The sequence below is a fragment of the Alligator mississippiensis genome, chromosome 7 (assembly GCF_030867095.1).
Source record: "Alligator mississippiensis isolate rAllMis1 chromosome 7, rAllMis1, whole genome shotgun sequence".
Classification (NCBI taxonomy): domain Eukaryota; kingdom Metazoa; phylum Chordata; order Crocodylia; family Alligatoridae; genus Alligator; species Alligator mississippiensis.
In genome coordinates, this window is record NC_081830.1 from 25,787,323 (window position 1) to 25,813,377 (window position 26,055).

Below are 26,055 nucleotides of genomic sequence, written 5' to 3' on the forward strand. Positions count from 1 at the left end.
GAAGACAATGTGACCATCTAGTCCGTCTGGCAGGTCAAGAACGGTGTCTGAATTGATACAAAGGCAGGGCAAGATTATAAAAGCAAGCCCATCTTCAGGCTCCAGGGCACTGACTGAGGGTCAGAAAGAAACATCTCCCACGTCAGTGTATACGTGTGCAAGTGTACACTCTGTTAGATCCTTGGTTTGGTCTCTTTTTGCCCCAATCCTCAGCCCCCAAAAATACACAGGAAGTCAGTTTTCTCAGTAGCATTTCTATCTGCAAAGTGCTTTATTTAAAACAAAACAGGATCTAAGTTATGTGCTTTCAGAATGTATTGAATAATTACATTAAAATGTTCTTGTTAATAAATGAGGCAATGTCAAAGTCATGGTCAAAATACATAAAAAGCATCTGTCACTTTACAATACTCTCGGTAACACAAATGTTGGTCAGGTCGCCGTAAAAGGTACCATAAAAAAAAAAAAAAAAAAAAAAAAAAAAGCTTACAGAGGTACATTGAAAAAACTAAAAGGAAGGAAGTCACCATGTTTTTTCAGTTAGCATTGATGTACAAAAATGTATTGCTAGTTTAGCTCCACAGATAGATGCATACAAATGTCCTAGTATAGATGTACACAGATATCCTGGAGCAGATACTGCAGGTGGTAGCTGAGGCTCAAACTGCAGTGGAAAAGGAGAAACTGGGATTAACCCAGTAATGGTTTTAGCTACAGATCTGGGTTTGAAATCACAAGAATCTCAGATGTCTGCTTGGAGAGCGAGGGGTGGGAAAAGCTTCTGGCATGGCTCCGGTCTGTCCCTCCCACTTGACGGTGCTGTCATTCTGGCTGCTGCTCATTCCCTTCAGAAACAACAATGCAGAATTGCCCCATGCATTTCTTTGCAAAGGAGAAGGTATTCAAAGCCAGCCCATGAGGCAGCAAGTCTCAAAAGAGACCTCTGAAGACCTGAGATCAAATCATATTCAGCTTGGAGACAGTTATTATGCTGACCCTGAAACCCTCTTTTAGCTCCACTTTCTACCCCATGAAAAAGCTTTGCTAGACCCCAAAGGAAATAATACTGATAACTGCAACTGTCTCCCTGAAGCACTTGTTCTGTCACCAGAGCTTAATTCCCAGACTTTCCCATAAAGCAAGTTCCCCTTTAACTGGGCTTCCTCTCTGCATTACTTCAGGGGCAGCAAGAAACAATCTTTGAGGGCATGCTGTGCCCACTACTTCCTTTGGCTTTGAAGTCCTAATGCTTGCTAACTAACTACCTCAAAAGAGTCCCCGCTACAATGCCCAGGTGAAGGTCCATCTACATTAGGGAAACTTGCCTTTTAATAGGCTTGCTGCAGCAGTGCAAAATGGAGCTCATACTGGATAAGGGCAAGTCCCTATTTTCTGATATAGGAGGGAACATCTAAATCAGAGAAAATGACACTAATGCAGGCAAGCCCCATATACACTAGCTGCGAGCCTTAAGAGATAGCTCTCCCCACCGTCTCCCCATGGACAATAGCAAACTTAACTTCATCTATTTCATGAACAACAACAAAAAAACATCACTTGAACTCCAAAATAAGGAGACAAGAAGGAATTCACAGGTTCTTTCTTTTGTGCTTTTGATCCCCAAAACAGGTCTGGAATCATCTCTAGGATCCCTTTTACTTGGAAATTCACGGTTCAGCTCTTCATACCGTCCTTGTGCTGGTCGAGTTTCATTGCAACATCATTCAAGAGAAGCTCATTACTGTAAACTCTTTTTTTGTGAGAGATATTTGGCATGTTTAGTCTACCAGAGCCTGCATCTTATTTTTGTTTTAATTCCACAATAGGACTAGTGCAAATCAGATAGCAGGGGTCAAGGGAAAGGGTTATATGCAAACATTAAAGAGAGAAACACACACACCGGGAGGGAATTCTCCCACAGGAAGTCCCAACAACATTCAACTGTAACTTTTCCTTTCAGCAGAAGCCACCAACTAAGGAAAATATTTCCCAGGTTATTTAAACCTATATTAAAAGCTCCCCCTCTCCTTTCAATTATTGCAATCAATTTTTTTTCTTCTAATACATCACCTTTGCTGTAGGTTACTCTGTTGTGACATTGTGTAGGAATGGGTAGGGTTTCCTCTTCAAACCAAGCGTGTGAGGTTAGTGCTGGTGAACAAGGCTAGGTACCTCTTTCTGAGCAAAGTGTGTGCTTAACTTGAAACAATGGAGTCACTGGAATTCCAACCTATGCTTAAACTACCTGTTGAACCACAGCCCTGCAAGCCTTGGGTTACCTACATAAACAGGCATGGCATGAGTAATGGCCATAAAAACATCCCCCAAACACTCCTGTGCCCGATGTGCCTTCACTATCTGCATGGACTACTCAATGCTGAGACTCTCTGTTCATTTGGCCACTGAGAAAAGGCTACCTACCACCAATTCTGGCATGAAGCATCATGCCGCTAGGACCAGTTCACTGGGAAAGTCACACCCAACACTTGCTTCTTGAGAGGACCACTGAACAGCCAACAAAACAAATCAGCTTATATAGCCTCTTCCAGCTGGAACTGGACTAGGTTTGACTGGAGTTACTTAAAATAAAAGCAGTCCAGGATTTGAAGGGATAAAGCCATCCATAGTTCATGCTGTGCAGTATACAGACCGTGAGCATCTCTCGCTCCAGAGCACATCAACTACTTGTCCACAGACTGAAAGCTGATCTATACTAAGATACAAAAGGGTGAAATCCCCACTAGACAACCTGTCACAGCAATGCAGAGCTAGTGATTCTCAGTCGGTTGAAAATGCAACTTTGTGTAATTTACCTTGTCTGCCAGTGGGTCTGATAAATGTGGAAAGAGGGACTGGAGGGGTAAAGGAGTCCTCTAAGCCCCACCACAACCAGGAACCCAAAGAACAAAGAAAATAGAGATGCAGCCCCTGAAGCATCCAAGTCCCATCTCAAATTAAATGACATTGCATGGATAATTTCCTGGGGTATTCACTGAAGACAGAGAACCTCACGGCTCAAGGGTCATCTGAAACCTGTCAACTACGTGCTATAAACCTGCTACCTTATCCAGCAATATATCCCCTCACATCACAGCTTGGATAACAACTCATGTTTTTCTTCCCTAGTCCAGAACTCTTCAAATGAATGAAGAAGCCTTAACATTAGATCACGCCACTGCCAGGTTTTCTACTGGTTTAAACTCTGCATTAAATCGACCTTTCAGGTCATCATCTAAAAAGCAGAACTTCTTATTTGAAGCTCAGTCTGTGCCCCAGGTAAGTATACATGGTTTAACATAGCAAGTTAATGATTGGAACAAGAGAGCAAAATCCTCATATTGCCACTGTTAGGCTTCCACTCCAAAGGAAGAGTTGAGTCAAGAAGCAAGCCTCTACCCACGCCCAAATAAATGCCTTGCAAACTCCCACTGTGCTTCTACATCCACCATGCCATGCAGATTCAGAGGCAGATGCTTAGAGTAAGATTTAAGACATCAGATTTCCAAAGGCTAGTTAGCTCTTCCCCCAGGGAGATGGGGGCAAGTGTGAAGCTGAAAAGTATTATTCACATGGCAGAGGGACGGGTGTGCTGTTTTCAGGAATTTAAAACTTCAGTTAATGGCATGACATGCTCCATTCAAGACTGCAAACCCAAGGCACACTATCATGGGCAGAATTGCTTGGCATAAGTCTGGACAAAGATGGGAGTCTTCTATCCCTGCTTGAGACAGTCATTAAAGCAAGATGGCTCAAGAAGCAGAGCTACTCTCCTAAAACACTCAAGCCACAAAAAAGTAAAGGTTACAATTACGGGGCTTCAAGAACTTCTGCCCCACCCTGACCCCTGCAGCTCTCCTGACACATCTTGGGTCAGAAAGTAGTCAGGGTGGTCAGGGTGCCCCCATCCAAGCTTATCTCCCACCAGTCTCCCGCTTCCTGCTCAGACAATACCTGCCTTCTCCTAGCTTTGTGATACACAGATGAAAAGGGCACACCAGGGTTGGGCCAGAGCAGACTGCTTGCTTCATATTGTGGGCTAGCTCTTTGAGGACCAGTGCTTAACTTGCCACTATGGTTGAGTGTCTCTACCTCAATGGCAACAAACAGGGGGAAAGCCAAGACCATTTGCATGTGGATAGAGAGTCTCTAATGAGAAATAAACTAAAAACAGGTCAGGAATGGCTGAGCATGGGGGGAGTTTTCCTGACAAGAAAGAAGGGGAGAAATCCAAGCAGGAGAGGAGCAAAACCTATCTTTCACCAGTGCAAGTAAAACAAAAGCTCCCCCTGGCTACATTCTGGCAGAACCTTCTCAACAGGAAAAAGTACACGGCAAAGGATCCCACGTAGAACAAAGCTACACAGTACATTCACCTTTGCAATCAAAACACATTTCCTAATGCATTGCAACTCAACATAAGCTGGAGTCAGAAGCAATTATTGCAGTTATTGTAGTTACTGTGACCTTGGACCAGTTTGGTGCACTGACCAGGACTGGTCATGTTTTAAGTGTGCTGGTATGGCAAATGCTGGTTTCAATGGACTTGCATTTTGTTTACTTTCTTTTTCATACAGACATGAAAATATATGCATAGTAATGTCAGAATTTAGCACAGTTAAATTTCTCAGAGTGGGATTAGGCAAAAGGCAAAAGAATATGACCTACTCCTCTTGAATTGACTCTTCAGTCCAGACTCTGCAGGTTAAAGCAGTTGGGCATGGCACCATAACCTTGGTAGAAATATCCCAAAGTCTTTCCCTTCAGCACGCTAGTAAAGTAGCTCCCCTCTTAGCAAATACTAAGCACAGTCGTTCCAAAATCACTTCTGAAGGGTATTTTCCCCCCACACAAGACACATACTTGCATTCAGCAAATTACTTCCTTGGGTGGACTTGGGGAGGGGTAACTACTGGAAGATGTTCGTTCTGTGGAACAAGTCCATTGGCTCATCCACACGGAAGTCTGCTGAGCAGATACAGGGCACACCTCAGTCTCAGCAGGGTTGTGTGTGGTCAGGTTCGATTCCCAGAAGGAAGTGCATCTTCTCTCATTACAGCATGTTCCTCATGTAAACAACTATTCTTAAAAGAGAATCTGTTGCCAAGTCAGGCCCATGGCACAGCACTGAAAAGAACTTTAGATTGTTGCTGGGCTCTCAGAAATCTCTTCTAGTCTTTGTTCTATCATTCCTCGGAGGTGAGTGTACCTTAAAAAAATAAGGAAAAGAAAATAAGTGAGATCTTAGCCCAAAGAAAAACTTGAAAATATTAAAAAATGCTTTCGCCCACAATTCACCCTCTAGCAGGAATCCTGAGCATAACATTTGCAAGTCACTGGAAATCACGGAGCTCAGACTTCCTTAGATGCAAAGTTCCCTTTCACTAAGAATACCCTACTCCCAGATACGCATCTTCTATGGGCCATCAGCCTCTGAGCATCTCAATTGTTGGAGAAGGCCATGACAAGAGGTCTGTGCCTTGGAGACAGCCAAAGCCCCAAAACACCTCAATGTGAGGACCAGGCTTGTATACCACAAACAGGTTTGGGCACCTCAAACCAACTTGAGGTGCCCAAACCTCAAGTTGCCAACTTGGTTGGCACTTCCCAGTGAACAGCACTCTCCACTTCAATATTTAGGCAGCCAGATCTCTCTCAAGGTCCCATCTGTTTAGCTGACGGATACTAGAAAGATTGAATTTGCCAAGGATTATTAACACATGCATACCTTCACATTCAGCTTTGTTGTTCAAATGGAAATGAGAGCATTTCCCATTCTATACCTATCAGGCACTGTTTATGGGAATAAACTATACTGCTTAAAGCATACTGCCAGGAACACTGTCCCTCCCTTTGTGGAAATATCTCTGCAAGGAAAAATCTGGAATCCATTCCAACTACCAGATCATCATGGGTCAGCACTCTGGCTCCAAGGCTAATGATGTCTTCTCTCCAGAGTTCCTAAGTATGTGATACTGGAGATATAATGAGGGCTCAGCCCCATGGTGGAATAAGCCAAATAACAGGTGCAATGAGCCAAAAACAGGATTACAGGGAGCCAAATGGCATGTCAAAAACAGCTTAGCATCTATCCCAGGCAGTTTGGCCCTAGATGTGCTAAGCCTGCAACTAACAATGAAGTGTGTCGAAAGCCTGAAAATCAACCAGAGAAAGGGGAACACTCATATCTGCACCAGACACAGACAAAATATAAGTCCAGAAGGCTCATGGGTATTGTAAAATAAAAGATACCTAAGAACACAAGACCTTGTCAGATCAAACTTCATACTCTTGTGTCTTGTCTCTGCATTCCTCCTCCACGCTTGAACAACTTGGATACTGAGGATCAAGCTTTTCACATGTAGGCGGTTGAAGTTAAGCTCCTTAACCAGATTCAGGAGCCTAAATGCATGGCATGCTTTTCCAAAAAGGACTCAACCACCAGCAACTCAGTAGTTCAGTAGTGCTGCTGGGAGCTTGGTACCCCTGCAAAACTACAGGCACCTACTCAGGCAAGTCTCAACCAAGGGCAGTCATGGAAAAACACCAGATCACTTGGAAAGGAAAACTTACTTGTGCATGAGCTTCTTCACTTCACGATCTTCTTCTTCTTTGAGCTTCTGGATGAAGCTTTTGAGAACTGGCATTTCAAATTTGATATACTGAGCAACCTGTGTTGAAAGGAAATGCAAGTCAGAAAAAAAAAAACAAAACAAAAAAAAAACAGTGGAGGAACCTGGACAAGTGTATTCCTAAAGGGTTACAGTCCCGGGCTCCTAAAGGTTTTATTCCTCACATGACAGATCTGAAAAAGGTTTGTTCTAAAACCTTGTAACGTTCCTGCCCTGACAGCCAGCATGAAGCTTATCATACACGCCTTTAAAAAGTAGCGCTTGGCTCCAGCACTAGGGCTAAACATGGTGGTGACTTGTCCCAAAATGATTATCCTTATAGTTGCTCAAACTTCCATAGGAGCAGGATTAGACCAATGCTAACAGTTTCTGAAAGCTCCACCCTGAGTGATTCAGGCAAGGGTCACAAACCCCATCTGTGGTAAAGCCAGGCTCAGAATGGACCTCCTAGTCCCTTAGGAAATACCATTTGCCAACCACTTCATCTGGGCAACAAAAACCCTCCAACAAGTTTGTCATGTCTCTTTGGAAGCACATCTCATTGTTTTGCAACATACTTCACTGCACTGGTATCACATGAGGCTGTCTTATGATTTGACTTTTGTTCCTTTTTATCCACTGGAACTCAATGAAACAGCTGTTTGCACATTTGCAAGGAAGACACCAAGCACAACTCTGGGAGAACGCTGACATTTGAAATCTACGACTTAAAGGTCTTTGCAACTCATTTCAAGAAAACAATCCTATTGCCTGGGGAATTGGGAAGTGGGACAGCAAGGTAAATAAAGCCAGTTTCCTTAAGAAAGGCAATTAGATGCATTTTGCTCAAGTTGCTGAAACTAAAAGCAAAATGTAATTTTTAATATATATTCTGTTCTCTGTCACACCCTTCTAAAACCAGAATAACTTCATAAAAATAATCAGTCCATTTATTCCACCCTTAAACTAGTTAAGTAAAGCAGAAGTCCCCCCTGCCATTCTAAAGCAAGGTCTCTTTTTTGGCCATGCCATTTACATCCTGTTGTTGCACATAACTGGAAATCACTTACTAAGAAAATTTCTCTAAAATTGTTACATTTCACTAATTTGTCTCAAATCTGGGGTGATCTCAACTCTATATGGGTGTATTTAACTTCATGGACATGTGCACATTTTTTTTTTTGCATGGAGGTCAGCTCCACCATGATTGGCCTCATGCTGGCTTTCCAAGCATGGTGAAGATATTTGTGAGAGCCCGGCAGGACAAATTATGCTGAGGGGAAACCAGCACGGGTTCGTGGCAGGCAGATTGTGCCTGACCAGTCTAATCTCTTTTTATGACCAGGTTACGAAACGCCTGGACACAGGAGGAGGGGTGGATATCATGTACTAAGACTTCAGGAAGGCCTTCAATACGGTATCCCACCCCATCCAGGTGAACAACTTAAGAGGCTGTGACTTGGATGACTACACAGTCCGGTGGGTGGCGAATTGGCTGGAGGGCCGCACCCAGAGAGTCGTGGTGGATGGGTCGGTCTCGACCTGGAAGGGTGTGGGCAGTGGGGTCCCGCAGGGCTCAGTCCTTGGACCGATACTCTTTAATGTCTTCATCAGCGACTTGGATGAGGGAGTGAAATGTACTCTGTCCAAGTTTGCAGACGACACAAAGCTATGGGGAGAAGTGGACACGCCGGAGGACAGGGAACAACTACAAGCAGATCTGGACAGGTTAGACAAGTGGGCAGAAAACAACAGGATGCAGTTCAACAAGGAGAAATGCAAAGTGCTGCACCTAGGGAGGAAAAATGTCCAGCACACCTACAGCCTAGGGAATGACCTGCTGGGTGGCACGGAAGTGGAAAGGGATCTTGGAGTCCTAGTGGACTCCAAGATGAACATGAGCCGGCAGTGTGACGAAGCCATCAGAAAAGCCAATGGCACTTTATCGTGCATCAGCAGACGCGTGACGAATAGGTCCAAGGAGGTGATACTGCCCCTCTATCAGGCACTGGTCAGACCGCAGTTGGAGTACTGCGTGCAATTCTGGGCGCCGCAATTCAAGAGGGATGCGGATAACCTGGAGAGGGTCCAGAGAAGGGCAACTCGTATGGTCAAGGGCCTGCAGACCAAGCCCTACGAGGAGAGACTAGAGAAACTGGACCTTTTCAGCCTCCGCAAGAGAAGGTTGAGAGGCGACCTTGTGGCTGCCTATAAGTTCATCACGGGGGCACAGAAGGGAATTGGTGAGTATTTATTCACCAAGGTGCCCCGGGGGGTTACAAGAAATAATGGCCACAAGCTAGCAGAGAGCAGATTTAGATTGGACATTAGGAAGAACTTCTTCACAGTTCGAGTGGCCAAGGTCTGGAACGGACTCCCAAGGGAGGTGGTGCTCTCCCCTACCCTGGGGGTCTTCAAGAGGAGGTTAGATAGGCATCTAGCTGGGGTCATCTAGACCCAGCACTCTTTCCTGCCTATGCAGGGGGTCAGACTCGATGATCTATTGAGGTCCCTTCCGACCCTAGCATCTATGAATCATCTATGAATCTATATGTGCCCACATTTTCTATCCTTTACAGATTGATATGGAGCATCAGGTGTAAACAGAGCACCTAATACTTCCTCTACCCTGAACTCTGCCATTTTCTATCTACTTTAATGAGAGTTACTGTAAGCACCAACAGGGACTCCAGTTGCAGTAGGATTACCATGTGTCCACCAGAGGGCAAACAATAGCTATTTTTCACCAGCAGCATTTTCCACATTATGAAGCATCAATTAAGTCAAAGAACACATTATAGATGAGTGCATATAAAGAACTCTGATCAAGTGCAGAAAATCAAATGGTTAACATGACCTGGCTGCCAATTCAATGCATTAGGATACATGGCAGAAAAGTCATGGCATAGGCAGTAGGTACAGGTGATTCACTAATCCAGAGGATATACATCTATTTTTAACCAGCTAGACAGATTTTCCTCAGGGTGAGATTTTGAAAAATGGTCTATCCTGAATTAGAACAAAAGATCAAATCTCAAAGACTTCGGGGAGCCAAGAACATTCCAATCAGAGCAAAACTCATCTTTGTAACATTTTCTTTCCTTTCCTTTAACATTTCAGGTAGCTCTCATAATCAGAATCTCTCAGCTCTCAGAATCTCAAAACAAAAAGGTTATTTCCACCAGAGAAGACCTTTTCCATTTTGAAAATACCATGTTTGGACAATTATGAAAGTTGTTCCTAGTTCTTCAAAATGGGGAACTTTTGAAGGCCAACCCTTTCCAGAGAACAGCAACGTAAGCATTTTTCAACGAAAATCCTTTCTCTCTACTTCCCTAACAACATATAAGCCTGAATACTAATTAAACATTGTGTCTGCAAGGAAATCCAAGAAAGAAACACTTCTGCACAGGCAGGTGGTGGACTGTAGGGCTCTGCCATCATTCACTTTGCTAATCTATCTGGATTCAGCAGATCTGACTGCCTTTTGCCAAGTGCTAGGGAAGCATAAATTCACCCCGGTGCAGGAAAGGCCTGCACACTTGTATAGGAAGTCAAGACTGGTATTTTCAGAGTACCCAAAAGTGACTTGGGTAGAATTTTCTATGGCATCTAAATGGGAGCTAGGTACCCAAATCCCACTGAAAATCATATTGAAATTGTGTAATTTAGCACACTGTTTGGGAAAGGAGGGGACCCAACTCCCCAAAATTCTTTGAAAATACCACCTCACACCCTGCAGGTGCTATAATGACATGTTTAGGTTCAGTACCCAATATCAAGGTGCACTGCATTAGCATTCAGAGTAAAAGGCCAACCAAATGAAAATGAGGCTAGACAGAAATGACTCTAAAAAGTCCTGTAAGGCACTTATTCACATGCTCTGGGGTGCGGTGGAGCATTTTAATGTTAGTACGGCTCTCAGGAGCCACTCTAATTAAAATGCCTGCAGCATCTTGTGTATTCAGCGCCCTGCACTTCAAAATAGCAGTGGGGGTGCTTTAACTAAAGCTCTTTCAACATGCTTTAGTTAAAGCACCCCGCCACCATTTTGAAACATGAGGGTGCTGAATACATGAGCCGCTGCAGCACGCTGGAGCGTTTTGATTAGAAAGCTCCAGCAGACTGGATTAATCGGAACCCATCGGACCATGTGTAAAAGTAACCAGAGATTTTGCCAATTAAATTGACTGTTTTTAAAGCTGATCTCTTAACACTTAGGGTACCTGTACACAAGGCCAGAGGCTTAATTGAGTCTGCTGCAGCGTGGTAATTACCGTGCTCCAGCCAGCCTGTGTGTCTCATGTATCATTGACCCTGTGCTTCAAAATGGTGGTGGGGGCGCTTTCTCTAAAACTCGTTTGATAAGCTTTAGATAAAATATGCCAGCCGCCATTTTGAAGCACAGGGATACTGATACATGAGATGCTCTGGGTGCTTTAATTAGAGCAGCTCTCGGAGCCCTGAGCACTTTTAGCCACCAAAAAAGCTAATTTTTGCAAAGACAGAGACACTTTGGGTGGCATTTTGGCTAGACTCCCCCACAAGCGATAACTTTTTGCTTCTTTTGTCTTCTACACCTATCCCCATCCCAACTGTTTGGTGTTTTGTTCTCTGCACAACTTTCCAGCCAACCCCAGCTTTTGTATCACTGACCTAAAAGTTATACGGTCCCGTCTGTCTGCCTGCTACGGTGAACTAGCAAAAAAAATGGTCTGCTTCTTCACACTGGCTTCTAAAGCTCAACAGACATGTGATCTGGTACTCGCATCACAGGGGACTTCTGTGTGATCTGGTACTCACATCATAGGTGACTTCTTCAACTTGGTCCTTCTCCATCAGGAAAACCTTGGAGACTTGTTCACATGGCCCCTGTAGGATGCGGGCAATCAGAGGGTAGTCTGTAGTCTTCAGCTTCTGCTTTTCTGCCAGAGCCCAATAATAAAGAAGAGCAATTAGTATGCAGATTATAAGGAGAACAGAGAAGGTGCCATTTTTAATACTGACAGCTCGCCTTAAAGATCATAGCAGGACATACGCTAAACCCTGTTTGAGTGAGCTGCTGTAAGCAGAGGATTTCTTGCAGACTTACCTCCGCTGGTGTGGACAATATACAATGCAAATTCTTCGGCAGAGTTTTCAATCTGAACAAAGACAACAACAGCAACAAAACAGGGATCAATATGCGGCTGGATTATACTCAAGAAAAGCAATTTCAGAGCATCTGGAATCATTCTGAGGATTCTTGTCGACAAGAACTCTGTCCATTTAAGAGACAGGTAAAACACAGGACAGAGCGGGGCACAGTCAATTAGCCCTTTAATTGACATTTATTATAGTAGCATCCACCACCCTCAACTAAGAAAGGTTTCATTGTGTTAGGCCCAATATAAGGGGCAGCCAGAGATGCAGCAATTTGCCCAAGGTCACTCAGCAAGCCAGGCAGAGCATTCAGCTCTAATGATCATTAGGGCACCCTGACCCTTTTTATGGTCCCTTCCAGGCTTCAGGGGTAAGTGCCAGCCTCCTGCTTTAAACACTACACACGCTCCTCTCCCAAGGAGCTGTGCTTAGCTTGGCATGCAGCAGGAGTCAAACAGGTTGGTCTAACACACAGGCTCTCTTAAAATGAATCAGTAAGTGAGAGAAACCAAAATGAGACTGGTCAGATGAGAAAATTTAGCAGAAAAAACAACTTGAGACAGAGCTCGACTTGCCTTAAATTTGTTCAACAGCAGTTTGAGGACTTGAGGAGTTGTCATTGTGCTGTTTATCCTGACATTGGTAACGGAGCCATAGGCTGGTGTGAACACAGAGGTCTAAATTGGGAAAGAAAATTTAGAATATTCAGATTACACTTCCCCGCCTCCCTCCAGAGGGAAATTTGCACCTGGTTCCCTCTATAGATATTGTAGGCCCTTTGTTAGTCTCACTTTAAAGGCTTTCAGTGATGCACAGGCATGCTACCCTCTACACTTACAAAATGCCCACAAGGAAGAGCACTCTGCAGAGCTGCTATCCAGCCTGGCACTCAGGGCTGACACTCAAATCGTGACCACTCTGCTCTCTATTCTGTGACCCAAATGACTCCTGACCTCTCCCAGGCCCCAGTGCAAGGCCCTCACTTTGTGGTTGTAGAAGTGCCCATTGATGGAAAAGCGATGGCGCTTGATCCGCCGCTGCTCACTCGGGGTGCGAAAATTTCCCCTGCGGCGCACGCCCACGTCGCTTCTGGTCCTCATCAGCTGCGGCGTCTCCTCCGGCTGGGATTTTAAGTCATTGACATCTGAAAGGGACAGAAGCAAGGATGGTTTTGTCACGCAGGACAGTCATGCACAGGAAAGAGACATCCATAGAGACAAACACATCATTGCTTCTTCAACTGCAACAGTGTGGGGACAATAGTTCTCTCTTGGTCCTCTGTTTGCACAGCACCCAGCACAACAGGGCACTGGTCCACAACAGTACCCTGCATGCAACATTATGGGCTACTCAATGCCCATGTACCAAAGTAAAATGTGACAGTCTTAGAAAACTGTTTTTAACAATGTCTAGCAAGATGCACATTTTTTTTTACTCCAAGACCAAATGAAACTAGTGTGCTAAGATCCTAATTTACACTGATTCAACTACTAAGCTGCAGCCCTGCTCTCTGATGCATTGATGGAGCCTAATAAATCAGAATTACTGTGTCAATCCATACAAAAGCCAAGACCCCCTTTCTTATGAAGCACCTTATTTGCTTTTTCATAATTTACCTCCACCCCTCCCCCTCCCCTTTTTTAATGAGATCAGGAAAACCAGACCAGTGCTTCAGATCTCTGCATGACAACTGGATCAGACCCAAATGATAATAACTTGCCTGTTCATCTATTTTTAATGAACCATTTGAACTAGAACTTAGATTTTTTTTTGCATTCAAAGCACACCTGTACCAACAAATCTCCATCATGCTCCATTCCAGACTCATGCTGCAGGGTGCAGTGACTAGGCATTCAGGAGAAGCCTTGCATTTTCACTACACAGTCATTTTTAGGGGCATGTGTGGCCACTTAAAGCAAGGCTCTTATATTTGCAAGTTAATACAATAATGTGGTGTGCAAAGTGTTTTATAAACTAGTAACAGTTAATCATATGGGCAGTTTCTAAGAGCTGGCACTGAAATAGGCTCAGATAGACCCTCAGTGTCCCCAGGCAAGACAGGGAAGTACCGTGCACTTGGACAGGTGGGGAAATGAAGCAGAAAGGTTGAGAACCCTCTCCACAGGGCCACCTGGAATTTGTCATTTGACCACCTGCAATTTAAAGTGCTAGCATGAGCTGCAGGTACTCAGTCATTCTGGGAAGTAATGTGCCCAAAGCCAGAGAGAATGACTGAGCATGAGTCAGGATCTGAGCAGAGCACCAGAAAGGCCTAAAAAGGTATAACAATCACCCAGATAGACTTGAGGCCTGCACAAGTGGTTTAATGTTGACAGCACTGTCAAGAACTACTCTGGGCTCCGTATCCGCCCCCAGAGACCTGGGCATCAGCTTGTCTGCCTCCAAGGGGACCTCCAGCATCCCCCCTCCTAGCTACCCTGCCCACACAGGGGCATCATCAGTTCAACACCAGGACAAACACTACTGGAAATGGACAAGCATGAAACCTGGACTCTGTTCCTGAGCTATTGGGAGAGACCCTCAGCAAGTCTCTTTCCCCTTCTGTGCCTCTATTCCAAGGGCAGCCTCCCATCCCAATAATGGCCCAGCCTTGCCATGCTTGGTTGAGGACAACTGATAGGCCACAGCAGGAGGAAGGCAGGCAGCGAAACCGAGCATGCTAGGGGTTAAAAAGCACGCCTAAAGCAGAGACAGATCTCTTGCTCCTCTTTAAACAGGAAAGGCCCTTCAGGCTGAACTCCAGGCGTGCACACACACACAGACGGATGGGAAGAGAAAAGCCCTCCTTAGAAATGTTTATTTCCCCATGGTAACGGCATTTAACAATGGCTCCTATTATTTCTCTTTCAAGCAGGGAGTGAGGGACACACGAGGGGTGGGTGGGAGCTGCCAAAGGAAAGGGAAGCACCAGGACAAATGGAGATTGTTACTCAATGGCTCTTGTTTTCATCGCTTTCCTCTGGGGTTTTGCTCCGAGCTTTTCTGAGGCACTTGGATGAAGTGAGACACTCCTGGGGCTCAAGGGGAGGGGGGTGGGGGGAAATGGGAGGAGTTCATTAATTGGCAGTAGCATGCTCATTGGGATTTTTACAGCAGGCAATTAGGGTTAGGACTTAACAAAAACTAGGGAGGAATACAGGATAACTGCAGATTCAGGGGCACTGGAAGTTGAGGGAGCCAGGGGAAGCTGTAGCAGAATATGTTCTGTTATCCCCATCCTTCCACGTGCAGCCCCAGCCCTTATTCTGTACACGCCACTTAGGAGCAGCTTGGCAACCTTGACTGTCAGCTTTCCAACCTGCACAGCCTGCAATATAGACAAATGAATAGCTTCATATAGGACAAGCCAAAGGCAGTGCTTGAATCCGCTGGACATTTCTCAGACGAAATTAAAAGAAGGCAAAACTTGCAAGCATGAGCCATTCCCCCTCTTGAGATGGGCAATCAAGTCAAGTAGCCAGTCCACTTTCCCCATCTTACCTGCTCCACTTTCAGGACCCTCAGCATCTGTCATAGCATCTACATCTGTTATCTGAATATCTGGTAAGGTACTTGGCTTCACTACCGACCTAATAGAGACAGATATACTGTTATTATGTAGAGGTGGAAAGTAGCTTGAAACTACTGTTTTTTCTTAAGACTTTTAAGAACTGATACAGTGAGTTTATTTTCTCATACATTACGGAGACTCATAGAAGCAGCTGTCCTACCCAGCAGGCGCCTCCGTTAAAAATCATCCTCAGATCTAATCAAGGCATACATTCAGAAAGAGATAAGCTTGCACAAACATAAGCAAGGTGGCAATGCACCTTGTGCAAAAGCCACAGGCCTCCTGCTGGCCCTCCACATACCGGGGAATTCTCTCCCCACTTATTTTCAGCTTTGCACAGGACTGAGCAATAAATACACTTGGTGCCAGAAAGACCGTGGCTGAACTTTTGGATCAAAGGCAAAAGTTAGTTTTATATCTGACAAGTTGGTTAGGTTTCAGCTAGACTCAGATTAATCTGGAAAGTTGTTCAAAGCTTTTGTCAGCTACTGGGCAGAGGAGACAGAACTTCTGGCTCCTTGGCCTGCAACTGCAGTATGGAGAAATGTCAGGCTTTTAATCCTATAAAATATAATACATGAGAAGAAAGCCGAAATCTCCCCTTAGGTTTAACACAGCTATTTAATTCACCTCTGTGCATAGGCAGATAATGCCTACAAACAACTTCAGTCCTGCAAACACGGGAGTCATAACAGACCGTATTTACATTGAATGTCACAGGTCAATGCTGTCAGACATACACGGAGCAGTCACAGTGTCCAGTAGATAGGGCACCAGACTGGGAGTGGGGAGACCCGAGTCCTACTTTTGGCTCTGCCACAGATGTGGACTGCAATACTGAACAGGCTATTCTGTCAGTCCCTACTATCGTCCTTTGCCAGCTTTGTCTATTCAGACTGTAAACACTTTGGAGCAAGAACTGTCCCTTGCTAGAAGACTGTCAACTGCCCAGTAAAGATTGGTTGGTGCCTCTAGGTACTACTGTAAGCCATGCAGCAACGTGTCCAGTTAACACAGAAATCAGTGTCCAGAGATCTTTAGCATGGTTTTTCAACACAAGCACTTTGTATCTTAATGCACAGCTAAAAGGAACAGTTTGTTCATGGTTAGACTAAGAGAGTCAATAACAAGTCGCTCGATCTACCAGCTCAGTCAAATCCTATCATTTTAACAAGTCCAATAGCTAGGAAAATTCATCACCTATTTATTACTATGTTGTAATTTTTTAATTGGATGTGAAAAGGGAGAGAGAGACATGCAGACACATAATGTGCATTGTAATCCAGCTCCCCAGCCAGGGCTGTCTGGCATTTCTTATTGTCCCCCCCCTTGCATTGCCCTCTAGTCGGTGTGGAGAAGCAGGCCTCTACAGTCACTTCACAGAAAAATGACAGGGATTTCTAAAGCCTGTTTTTCCATTTTCCAAAGAATTATGGGAGGCAGCCTATTCAACTTCACTCGAAAGTACCTTTTGACATGGCACTTTGTTTTGCTTTGGAAATTGCCGTCGTCACCTCATGTCTCAGTATCAAACTAGTCAGCCAGGTGAAGCAGGCTAGATTTGGTGTTTTTCAGCCGTGATTTTTTTCCATCACATCTCTGATTCTTTTATAGGGACCAGGGGGAAACTTGATAATGCTTCCCTAAAATCTCCTTCCCTCCCTTTTTTGATTTTTCAGATGATTTGAACCAAGGGGAAAGTTTTGAACAAGAAGCTTTTGTTGAGCTTATTTACGTAAGTGAGTAGTTTGCAACAAATACATAATTATCTCATGCATCAAAAAGGGAGGGCAGATGTCTCACTTAAACATAGAGCCCGCAGCGTATTATCCTATGTGAAATCTGCAGTGGCTTTCCTCAGCCCCACGACACACATAACAGATAGTGTGGTCATACCAGAATGATGCGAAGAAAGTACTTTGGGGGTGCTGGGAACCTCCCTCCCTGATTTATACTTTTCTCTCTCCCCATGACATTTATTAAGTCATTCATGGTTTTTGAGGCCAGACAGGACCATTACATTGCCTACTCTGACCTCTTGTGTAATACAATCCAATGCATTTCACTGAACTGCCCCACATCAGTTTTCTTTGAGTACTATGCATCTTCTAGAAAGGCTAAAGCACAAACACTTGTAGCATGGAACAAAGATATGGAGAGTGTTCATTGTAGACATGTTGATAAGTACTCTAAATTACTTGGCAATCTATTAACTTGAGATACAAAAAGTAGGTAAATGTATACCCTACAGTCTCATCTCTCCTAGGAAAACAGGCGGTTTTCTTTAAAAAAAAACCCAAAAAAACAACAACCCAACAAATTAGTTAGTGCACTGTTAAATCCTGCAGTGGACGAGGTAGTTTTCTAACATGCATCAGTACGCCAAAGTAAACATTAGCAGCTGTGCCTATGGAGTCTTATTTCCCCCTGCTTTTTGGCTTCTTTTGTGGACTTTGGAAAGGGGAGGTTTCAGTTTGGCTAGAAGGCAACCTTGTCACTTAACCTGCAGGGAAACTGAGGCAACAGCCAAATCTGATGGTGGGAAAATATGCCGTTTCATCGCGGGCCCAGTAAGAGGAAAGCTGCACTGATGTAACATATATTTCACATGGAAACTGCGAGAGCCAAGCTAGAAAAATAATTCTGTTGGCAAACTGAGAAGTTAAAGACCTCTTTAGGGAGCAGATAAAATATGGGGTCAGTAAAACACACTGGCTGTAAAGAAAATTGGGGAAGTTCACTCTGCCATAAGTCTTCATGGGTTTGCCTCCCATGGTAGCTTTAGTTGTTTGGTTTTTTTATTGAATACCAAATTAGGTCCACAAGTGCTGCAAGATGGGAATTCACAAGGTTAATAGCACTGGTGTCTAATGTATGTTTGCCACCTGACAGCAAAGAATAAAGTATCACCAACCAGCAGGTACACAGAGGGCTTTCCATCCCAGATCGCCAATGTCTATACACCAGGTTCTGAGTGATGCAGGGGTGAGTCATTTCACCTCCCCATGGTTCAGTTCCCCGCCCCTCATTTTGCCTGGCTTCTCCAGTTAGATGATTATTTCTTTACTACATCTTTGTACAACATCCAGAAAAGTATGGTTGTGAACTTGGTTGGGTCTACCGTGATACCAATAATGCAAACACCTCACTAAAGGGAGCAGGCCAGCTCGAGCATGTGCCTGTTCTCCTCTGAGTGCACTGGCCATAAGTCCCCTGACAAATACAATGTAGAACAGAGGTTCCCAACCACCGGGCCATGAAGGGTTGGCTGCCGAGTTGTGGCATAAGCCCCCCACTCGGACCCTCGTCTGTCTGTCTGGGTGAGCGGCTTCCGCTGCCAGCAGCCATGTGCAGGGTTAAAGCTGGGCAGCGGGGCAGCCCCGGGAGGGAGGCAGCCTGCTCTGTGTACCCTGTCCCAAACCTGAGCCAGTCCACAACATAAAAAAAAGTTTGGGAACCACTGGTGTAGAAGACACCCCCCATTAGCCTGCTCCTGTAATGGGACATCCTGTCCCCAATGATTCAGTAGAATCCAGTGAATGTACAAACACGATGACTCTATGCAGAAAAACTCTTACAACAGCACCTGCACTAAAGAGGAGTACCACAAACTGACCCATGTGCTCCCAGATTGCAGCCAGAGTGCCAAGAGGAAGAGGATGGAGGGGGCCGGATTCGCTGGTTGTCATCCTGCATCTGCAAACGAATAGGCCGGCGCAAGCCCCAGGAGATGTTCAGCAAACCTTCGACGATGAACTCGCCTTCCTCCTGCACAGCAAACAGAGACACGTGGGAATGCCTCATGCCTCTGTCCTGGCCAGAACCCACCAGCCCCTACAAATCATGTTTACAGCACACAGACCTCCTCCTCCAAGGTTCCCCAAGCCCAGATCCAATCCATCATCACTAACAAAGCCTCAGAGCTCCTGCTCTCTGGGACACACGTAGAATAATCTCCACTGGGAAGGGGGAAAAAGGACACAGAAAGGAATAAAATTTACTGGCTGGGTTGTACCAGGCATGAACCCAGGAGTCCTGGCCTACCCTTGAGGCTTTACTTATAAAGTGATTTAGGCTGAGCATTTTTTAAAAACCCAAATAGCACTGGAGGAAGCCGTTGTATGGACATAGTTGTTGTAACAAATTTATTTGCTTTGCCATACTGAAATAGTCGGACTTGTGAAAAGCCCTTTACACAGGTACATGCTGTGTACACATGGGGAAACGTTGTATCACATTACCTGTGCACACTGGGAAGGGTTGTATCCCATTACCTCCTCCAAGACAGGTAAAAACAACACATCTTACTACTGCAGGCAAGCCTCCATTTTCTCTCCTGTGGTTGATGTCACTAAATACCATGAGGATCCCACTGAACATTCAAAGAACATGAATTGGGCCTAAATTACTACAATTTAGGAAATTAAAAAATATATATAATAAAAGAGCAAGTCTAGCTGATTGTGATCTCCTTGAGGCTTAAAATAGTGTGCATTTCTAGGAGCACTCCTACTCCAAAACAATAACCAGGGCTGGTAATAGTCAATTTTTGACCTCTCTGGCCTACATCAAGCCAGCCCTTCTCATTTTTCATTTTGGTGCTTCCATCTAAGTCACATAAGTCGATATTTGCTCATTGGATTTCTTACCTCTCTGTGCCGGAGCTGCAAGTTCTGACCTTCATAATATAAGTTGTATGTCTTCAAATGCAACATCAGTTCATTTCTGGAAGCATAAAAGAAAGGAGAGAAAGATGCTGAGGAAAGATGATACTATGTACTTGTGAAATCCATCCCTTTGGGATCCAAGCACCTGAAATGGTAACCCTCAGGCAACCAAACCAAAGACAGTTAAGTGAAGGGAAGCCAAGGAGTTACCTTCCAGAGTCTGGCTGAATTAAAGCCAACCAGGATCCCTAGGCATGCCCCGACAACTCTGCCATTACACAAGTTAGCTATGACAAAAGCTACTCAACAAATGAACCATCCAGTGCATTGTGGAAGGAGCTGCCATTAGTCCTCTTTGGCCAAGTTCAAGCTCCCTCCCTTCTCCAGACTCAGGGGGCGCATCTGCATTTAGGAAAATGTCAGGGCAGGAGTTACACCTATGGTCACCATTTCAAGCTTTTTTTTGCAACCACAAGGAATAGAAACAGATTCCCCTTTTTATATAAAAGCTGAGCATCTCATGTGACCATGGGCTTTGAGAGCCAGGATGCTATACAACCTCCAGCATAAACCCAGCCACGGCCAGAGCTTCCATTTAGAGACTTAGGACAATGAGATGAGTGGTCAGTCGTTCCCTGCCCCAGAGTTGCTTCCGTAAGCCAACTCTTTGGATCAGCTCTTTGTGAACGTGTGTCAAATTTCAATCTTTTTTGGCTCCTTGCCCTTACAAAAAAACCCCAGCCGTTTCTTTTTCTCAGGTTTTTTGTCTTGCAAAATGATGCTGCATTTCACAGTTTATCTGCGTTTAATTAAAAAATGATAATGCTCCCCTCTTCTGCCCCCTCACAAATGAGTTGTCTGCTGGACCCCAAACAGAAGTCTTTTTTTCCCCCCCCCCAAGTTTTCCAGTTCAGTCAGCAAGCTAGTCAGTTAGGCTCTGGACAGCTCTAACACAGGCCCCACTCAGCGCCCTGATCACAAGATTGACACATCTTCCTTTTGCTCTCTGTTTCAGACAAATAATTCATGGCATATCTGTATGACATCAGCTGTGCATCTATAGCAGCAGAGGCACCAATACCAACAGAAGCAGAATCTCTTCCTCCGATTCCAAGGTATTCCTCTGACCCTGTCCATCCCTTCTCATTCTCAGCAGCTTTTCAAAAACAGTGTACCAGAAGTATCAATATCCAAGCCTGAGAGACAGAATCATAGAAAATCAGGGTTGGAAGGGGCCTCAGGCCATCTAGTCCAATGCCCTGCTCAAAGCAGGATCAGCCCCAACTAGATCATCCCAGTCAAAGCTTCATCTAGCTGGGTCTTGAAAACCTCTGAAGATGGAGATTCCACCACCACCTTTGGAGGTTTTCAAGATGATCCAGATAGGCAAAGCTTTTGCACCGGTTTAAGTAGTGAGCAGCTTCCAAACCCTTTGGTGATCGATGCCATAAATGCATCTTTATTGCTTCTTCTGGTCCAGAGTATGGATTACTTTACTAAAAGCACCGGGACCTGCTTTCCAATATTGTTCCCAAAGGAGTGTTGCCTGGGGCTTGCAACAGGCCCTTCCTCTACTGACCAAAGAGCTATAACCATAATAAAAACAGGCAAACCTTGAGGCAGTAGGTTTCAAGGCTGCAAGATAGAAGAAATACACAGTCACTTGACTTGGTGCTCAAGCAAATAAAGCAGCCCGCATCACAACAAGTTCAGCCCTGTCTGTTCACTGTTCATATCACTGATCTAAGAGCTTTCATCCAAGTTCAAAATATGCCACAGCTGTAGTTACTCCAGGAAAAATAAAATGGCCAAGCTGAGGTAGTGAGTGTACAAATCTCCAGGTGATTTGGGCTGTTTTATGGCAATGTCAAGCAGTCATTAACCCTGTTTAATTGTCTGACTAGATTTAAGGCTGCTTTGGCTTTATCAGACTGGTGCATTTGCTGTTGGGGTGAAAAGAAAAAAAAAAAAATCTCAGGTGCATTATTTTAGTGCCTTTCAAGGCATGTTTAAAGCCTGGGAATACTTTTGCTTCCTTGCAGACATCAGAGCTGGTCGAGAATGCTTTGACAATGTAAGGATGTGTCTGCAAAACCATAGGCATCTTTTCCTTAATTTCAATTGTTCAATACTTTCTCAGCGAACGAATATCATCGGCCCCACACCTCTTCTATGGATTTTTCCACACTTTGCATTACCATTTGCTAGATATATCACCACCCTCTACCTCTGTCCCCAGCCTCCAGACCTTTGTGCAACTGAGTCTGCCCCTCCCCCAGCATCCCCAGGGAGCTTTGCAAATAAATCACCGGGACAAACGCTGAAAATAGTTCTGCACTGAAGCCACAGCAAAAATCTTACATGGAAATGTATCTGTCTTTTCCGCAGGGGACAAGGGGATCCATCCTCACGCTCTTCTTTCATGAGGAGCAGAGATCTGAATTGTTTAGGGAGAAAAGGAAACAAGAGAAAGGTGCATTAGTGACTCTATTATTTCTCTCTTATTGCTTGCTGACTGGGCCTGACCCAGGGCTCACAGATGCCAGTGCTCCAACTCCCATCGGTATGAAAGAGCTTAGGTTCCCCTCACCACAAAGTCAGTCAATGACAGGGAGGGCAACATAGAAAGGAAAGAATTTAAAGCTAAAATATGCGCAGGGAGGAAAAAAAGCAGACAATGAGAACCACAGATAGATTGTCATCTGACCCCAGCAGTCTTACCTGCCCAAGTGCAGGGGGGGCTGGACCCGATGATCTTATAAGGTCCCTTCCATCCACTAACATCTATGAACCCTGGGAAGCTCCCACTGAAAGGTGAGGTCAGTGACTTCCCTTCCTAGGGCCAAATTTGGGACTAGTGATCTAAAATCTGTCCAGGCTTTCCTGGACTCCCACAATTCCTGGTGATCTTCCAGGCCAGAAATATCAGAGACATGTCTCTGAAAGTGTTTCAGTACGTCCACTCTTTGGACTCCCACAGGAAGGGAGTGGAGGACAGGAGGCCTGTTTATCACTCAGCTCCCATTCCGCTTCGATTCAGTCTGAGCCAGTCCTCCCCCACTCTCCCTTGCAACTCCACTGGCCCCCGTCACCTCTCCCTATTAGGTCCCTTGCTCCATTGTCTGGAGAACGGCTGTGACGGACATTGCAACTCTCCAGTGAGCTTGGCTGAGCTTCTGAAGGTGGCAGAAACTCAATGCAACCGAAATGCACACAAAAGTGCAGAGAGAGGAGACCAAATGGACTGTGCTTTTCAGCTCCACTGCATGCAGAAAAAAGGTTTGGGGTTTTGCAGGAGGGGAAAGAGAGAGGGAAATAAGCAGGGAAAACAATAAACAGCTGGCTTAAAAATAAATACAAGGACAGTTGGGCCTGCACAAGCTGTGCTCCTCTGGCAGCCTGCCAGTAGCCAGAGGTGCCATGCATTTTCATAAGTATCGACAATAGACACCCCTGGCCACAATATTTGCTCCTAATTAAATCAGCCTTGATCAATAAGGAAAGGGTTGGTTTGAACTGACCAGCTGAGTTATATTGTGCGTTTACTGAACGGCATGCAAAATATTCACAAAGGACAACTGAACCCCTCCGCATTTCAGGGTCCGGCATATTGTTCTAGTGTCGTGAGAACCAACCGCTTCCCATACACAAAAGGCCAACTGCCATTTTACAGGCCCATCCTCGCTTAAGAAATTCGCTCAGCCTCATTTTGACCCCCCAGCCCTCCCAAACCCAAAACCTCTCGACATTTTCTCCACTTGCAAGCGCAGGCAGCCCTTGCAAGGAAAGTTGATTCCATTTTTACTTTGAGGCCACCGACTTTCTGCAGTTCTGTGAATTTTGTCATGGAGACAGACAATTTGCTAAATTTCTCTCTCATGCAAACATGCCCAAACCCCCACCCCCCCAATAAAAAAAACCCCAAAACCCTAAACATTTGACCTTGGAAGTGACCTAGAATTCAACTTTATTTCTGAGAGGCGTGAAATTCAGCTAGCTTGAGATAGTACATCAAATGCCCATAAGCACACAGGTGCTTAAGAAAATATCATGCATGAGACACCCCAGGAATCCAACTTCAAAATTGTTTATAACTAATGAGAAATGATTAGAATGCTTATAACGATGTTAGCTCTTCCAGTCACATTTCTTCCTTCCCTGTTTTGGAAACATGCAGCACAAAGGAACCCGTACATGTTGCTGCAATAAAAATCAGAGTATTGCTGCAATACGCAAGTGCTTAAATAGGAGTTTCCATGCAAATATATATATATATATATTCCACTATTACATGCAACATGCAAATGTAGGCGCGCACATTTATTCGTGCCTTCAGGAAATTACTCAGCCATCTTCACTGCCCCGCAGTTCCAGGAAAAGGACCATCATGGGCCACAATTTAAGAAATAATACAGGATCCAATCTTGTAGCTCAGTACCAGAATCATCATAAGCCTAAATAAAAATAAAATAACATTCTGTTTCATGCTTCTGAAGCCAAGACGGGTCCAAACACAAAGGCCTGTATTTAAGCACAGGCATAAGCAAGCATGAGATACAAGCCAATAAAGGGCAGGAAATTCAACACGGCAACTAAACAGTGCCTTTATAGTGCACGGGCTCAAAAAAGCAGAACAGAAGCTTAATGATGATTAGCTCAACTTGCAACGGAAAGGCTGACTTTGCTTTGCATTTCTTAGTATATATGCCACTGAGTTTCACAATCACCTCCAAGATGGTGAAGTAGCTGAGGACACACTGAACGGACCAGCATTTGGTTGGGGGGAGAGGTTCACTTAAGAAAATGAATTTTTTTTTTTTAATTAGAGGCTCAAAAACACATCATCATTCACCTGGAGCGCAGAACTGATCTTTAGCCTGCCCTGCTACTAACTCAGTGCACTTCTCTGTGTTTCAACCGAAGCGCCTACAGGCCCCACCGGAGATCAAGCCACACAGTAAATGCAGCGCACCCACACCTACTACGAGTCAGCCCTTGTCCCAAAAAACTTGTACATTGCTGGGGAAAAGCAGTACTATCCTCAAGTTGCAGACGTGAAGTTTAGGTCCCAGAAGATTACGGTCACACAGGAAATCTGTGGCAGAGCCAGGAACTGACTGCAGATTCCCCTTGAGGTATGTCTACATACATCAGTGACTTCACTATGCAGGCATACTCAAACTGGTTTCAGTTAGCTAAGCCAGGTAACCAGAACAGGCTAGCCCAGGGGTGGGCCAAATACAGCGCGTGGGCTGGATCCAGCCCACCAAGCGATTCCATCCAGCCCGTGGTGGGTCGTCCTGCATGCAGGGCACGCTCGGCCAGGCCGACGGGATGGGATGGAGCTGTGGGTGAGCAGGGAGTGGCACCCAGGAGTGGGACAGGCAGGTGGGAGCCAGGGTTGGGATTTCAGGGCAATGACAGCATGGGGCCTGGAGCAGAGCCATGATCTGCTGCCTGCACATCCCTGCAACGGGCACCAGTTCCATTCTGCCCTGGGCCCCTGCCCTGCGCAGTCACCACCCTGTGATCCTGGCCCCAACCCTGGCCCCTCCTGCCTGTCCCTCTCCCAGATGTAGCTCCCCACCCACCCGCAACCCTGTCCCACCTGCCCAGTCAAGTGTGCCTGCCTGCAGTGGTCCTGGGCCAGTCTCCCTGCCTACTTGCTCCTTCTGGATAGAATAAATTGGGATCTCCCCCAGCCACCCTCCATCGCCCCACCCCATGGGGTATTAACAGCTATGACAGGGGGCTGAGGCCTGGTCAGCACCCAGCTCCCCCAGCCCTGTGGCCCTCAAGAGCTCTGCACAAGTTTTTAAGTGGCCCTCCAGCCCAACTAATTGCCCACCCCTGGTCTAGCCAGTGCTGCTAGCAATATAAAGTTAGTTTTGAGATAGATAGCAGCTTATGCAGAGGTGCGTGAGCTGTCATAGCAATGCAGATGTACCATTTCAGTTTAAATAGGCAAGACACAGGGAAAACTAGCCCAGAGGGGTAAAGTGATTTCCCATAAATCCTTAGCAGGTCTCCCAACTCCCAGGAACCAAAGCCTGAAATTACATGGCCT

At 45.2% G+C, this 26,055-nt stretch overlaps 1 protein-coding gene across 2 annotated transcripts in view; it reads right to left on the reverse strand.

Annotated features, from left to right (window-relative positions):
• Window positions 1-238: 238 nt before the first annotated feature.
• The window catches only part of RASSF2 (Ras association domain family member 2), a 35,135-nt gene continuing 9,318 nt past the window's right edge, over window positions 239-26,055 (reverse strand). Inside the window, exons 1-11 of one of the 2 annotated variants that reach the window (XM_019482442.2) lie at window positions 22,350-22,425; window positions 19,971-20,046; window positions 19,184-19,280; window positions 18,938-19,089; window positions 15,252-15,340; window positions 12,734-12,894; window positions 12,326-12,427; window positions 11,701-11,752; window positions 11,412-11,533; window positions 6,571-6,668; window positions 239-5,206 (exon numbers count right to left, since the gene is read on the reverse strand). In XM_019482442.2, coding sequence (XP_019337987.1) covers window positions 5,137-5,206; window positions 6,571-6,668; window positions 11,412-11,533; window positions 11,701-11,752; window positions 12,326-12,427; window positions 12,734-12,894; window positions 15,252-15,340; window positions 18,938-19,089; window positions 19,184-19,280; window positions 19,971-20,005 — 978 coding nt within the window. In that variant the 5' untranslated portion in view covers window positions 20,006-20,046; window positions 22,350-22,425 and the 3' untranslated portion in view covers window positions 239-5,136. Of the gene's footprint in view, window positions 5,207-6,570; window positions 6,669-11,411; window positions 11,534-11,700; window positions 11,753-12,325; window positions 12,428-12,733; window positions 12,895-15,251; window positions 15,341-18,937; window positions 19,090-19,183; window positions 19,281-19,970; window positions 20,047-22,349; window positions 22,426-26,055 lie in introns of those variants that run through there. The other variant, XM_006270384.3, reaches the window with a different exon arrangement.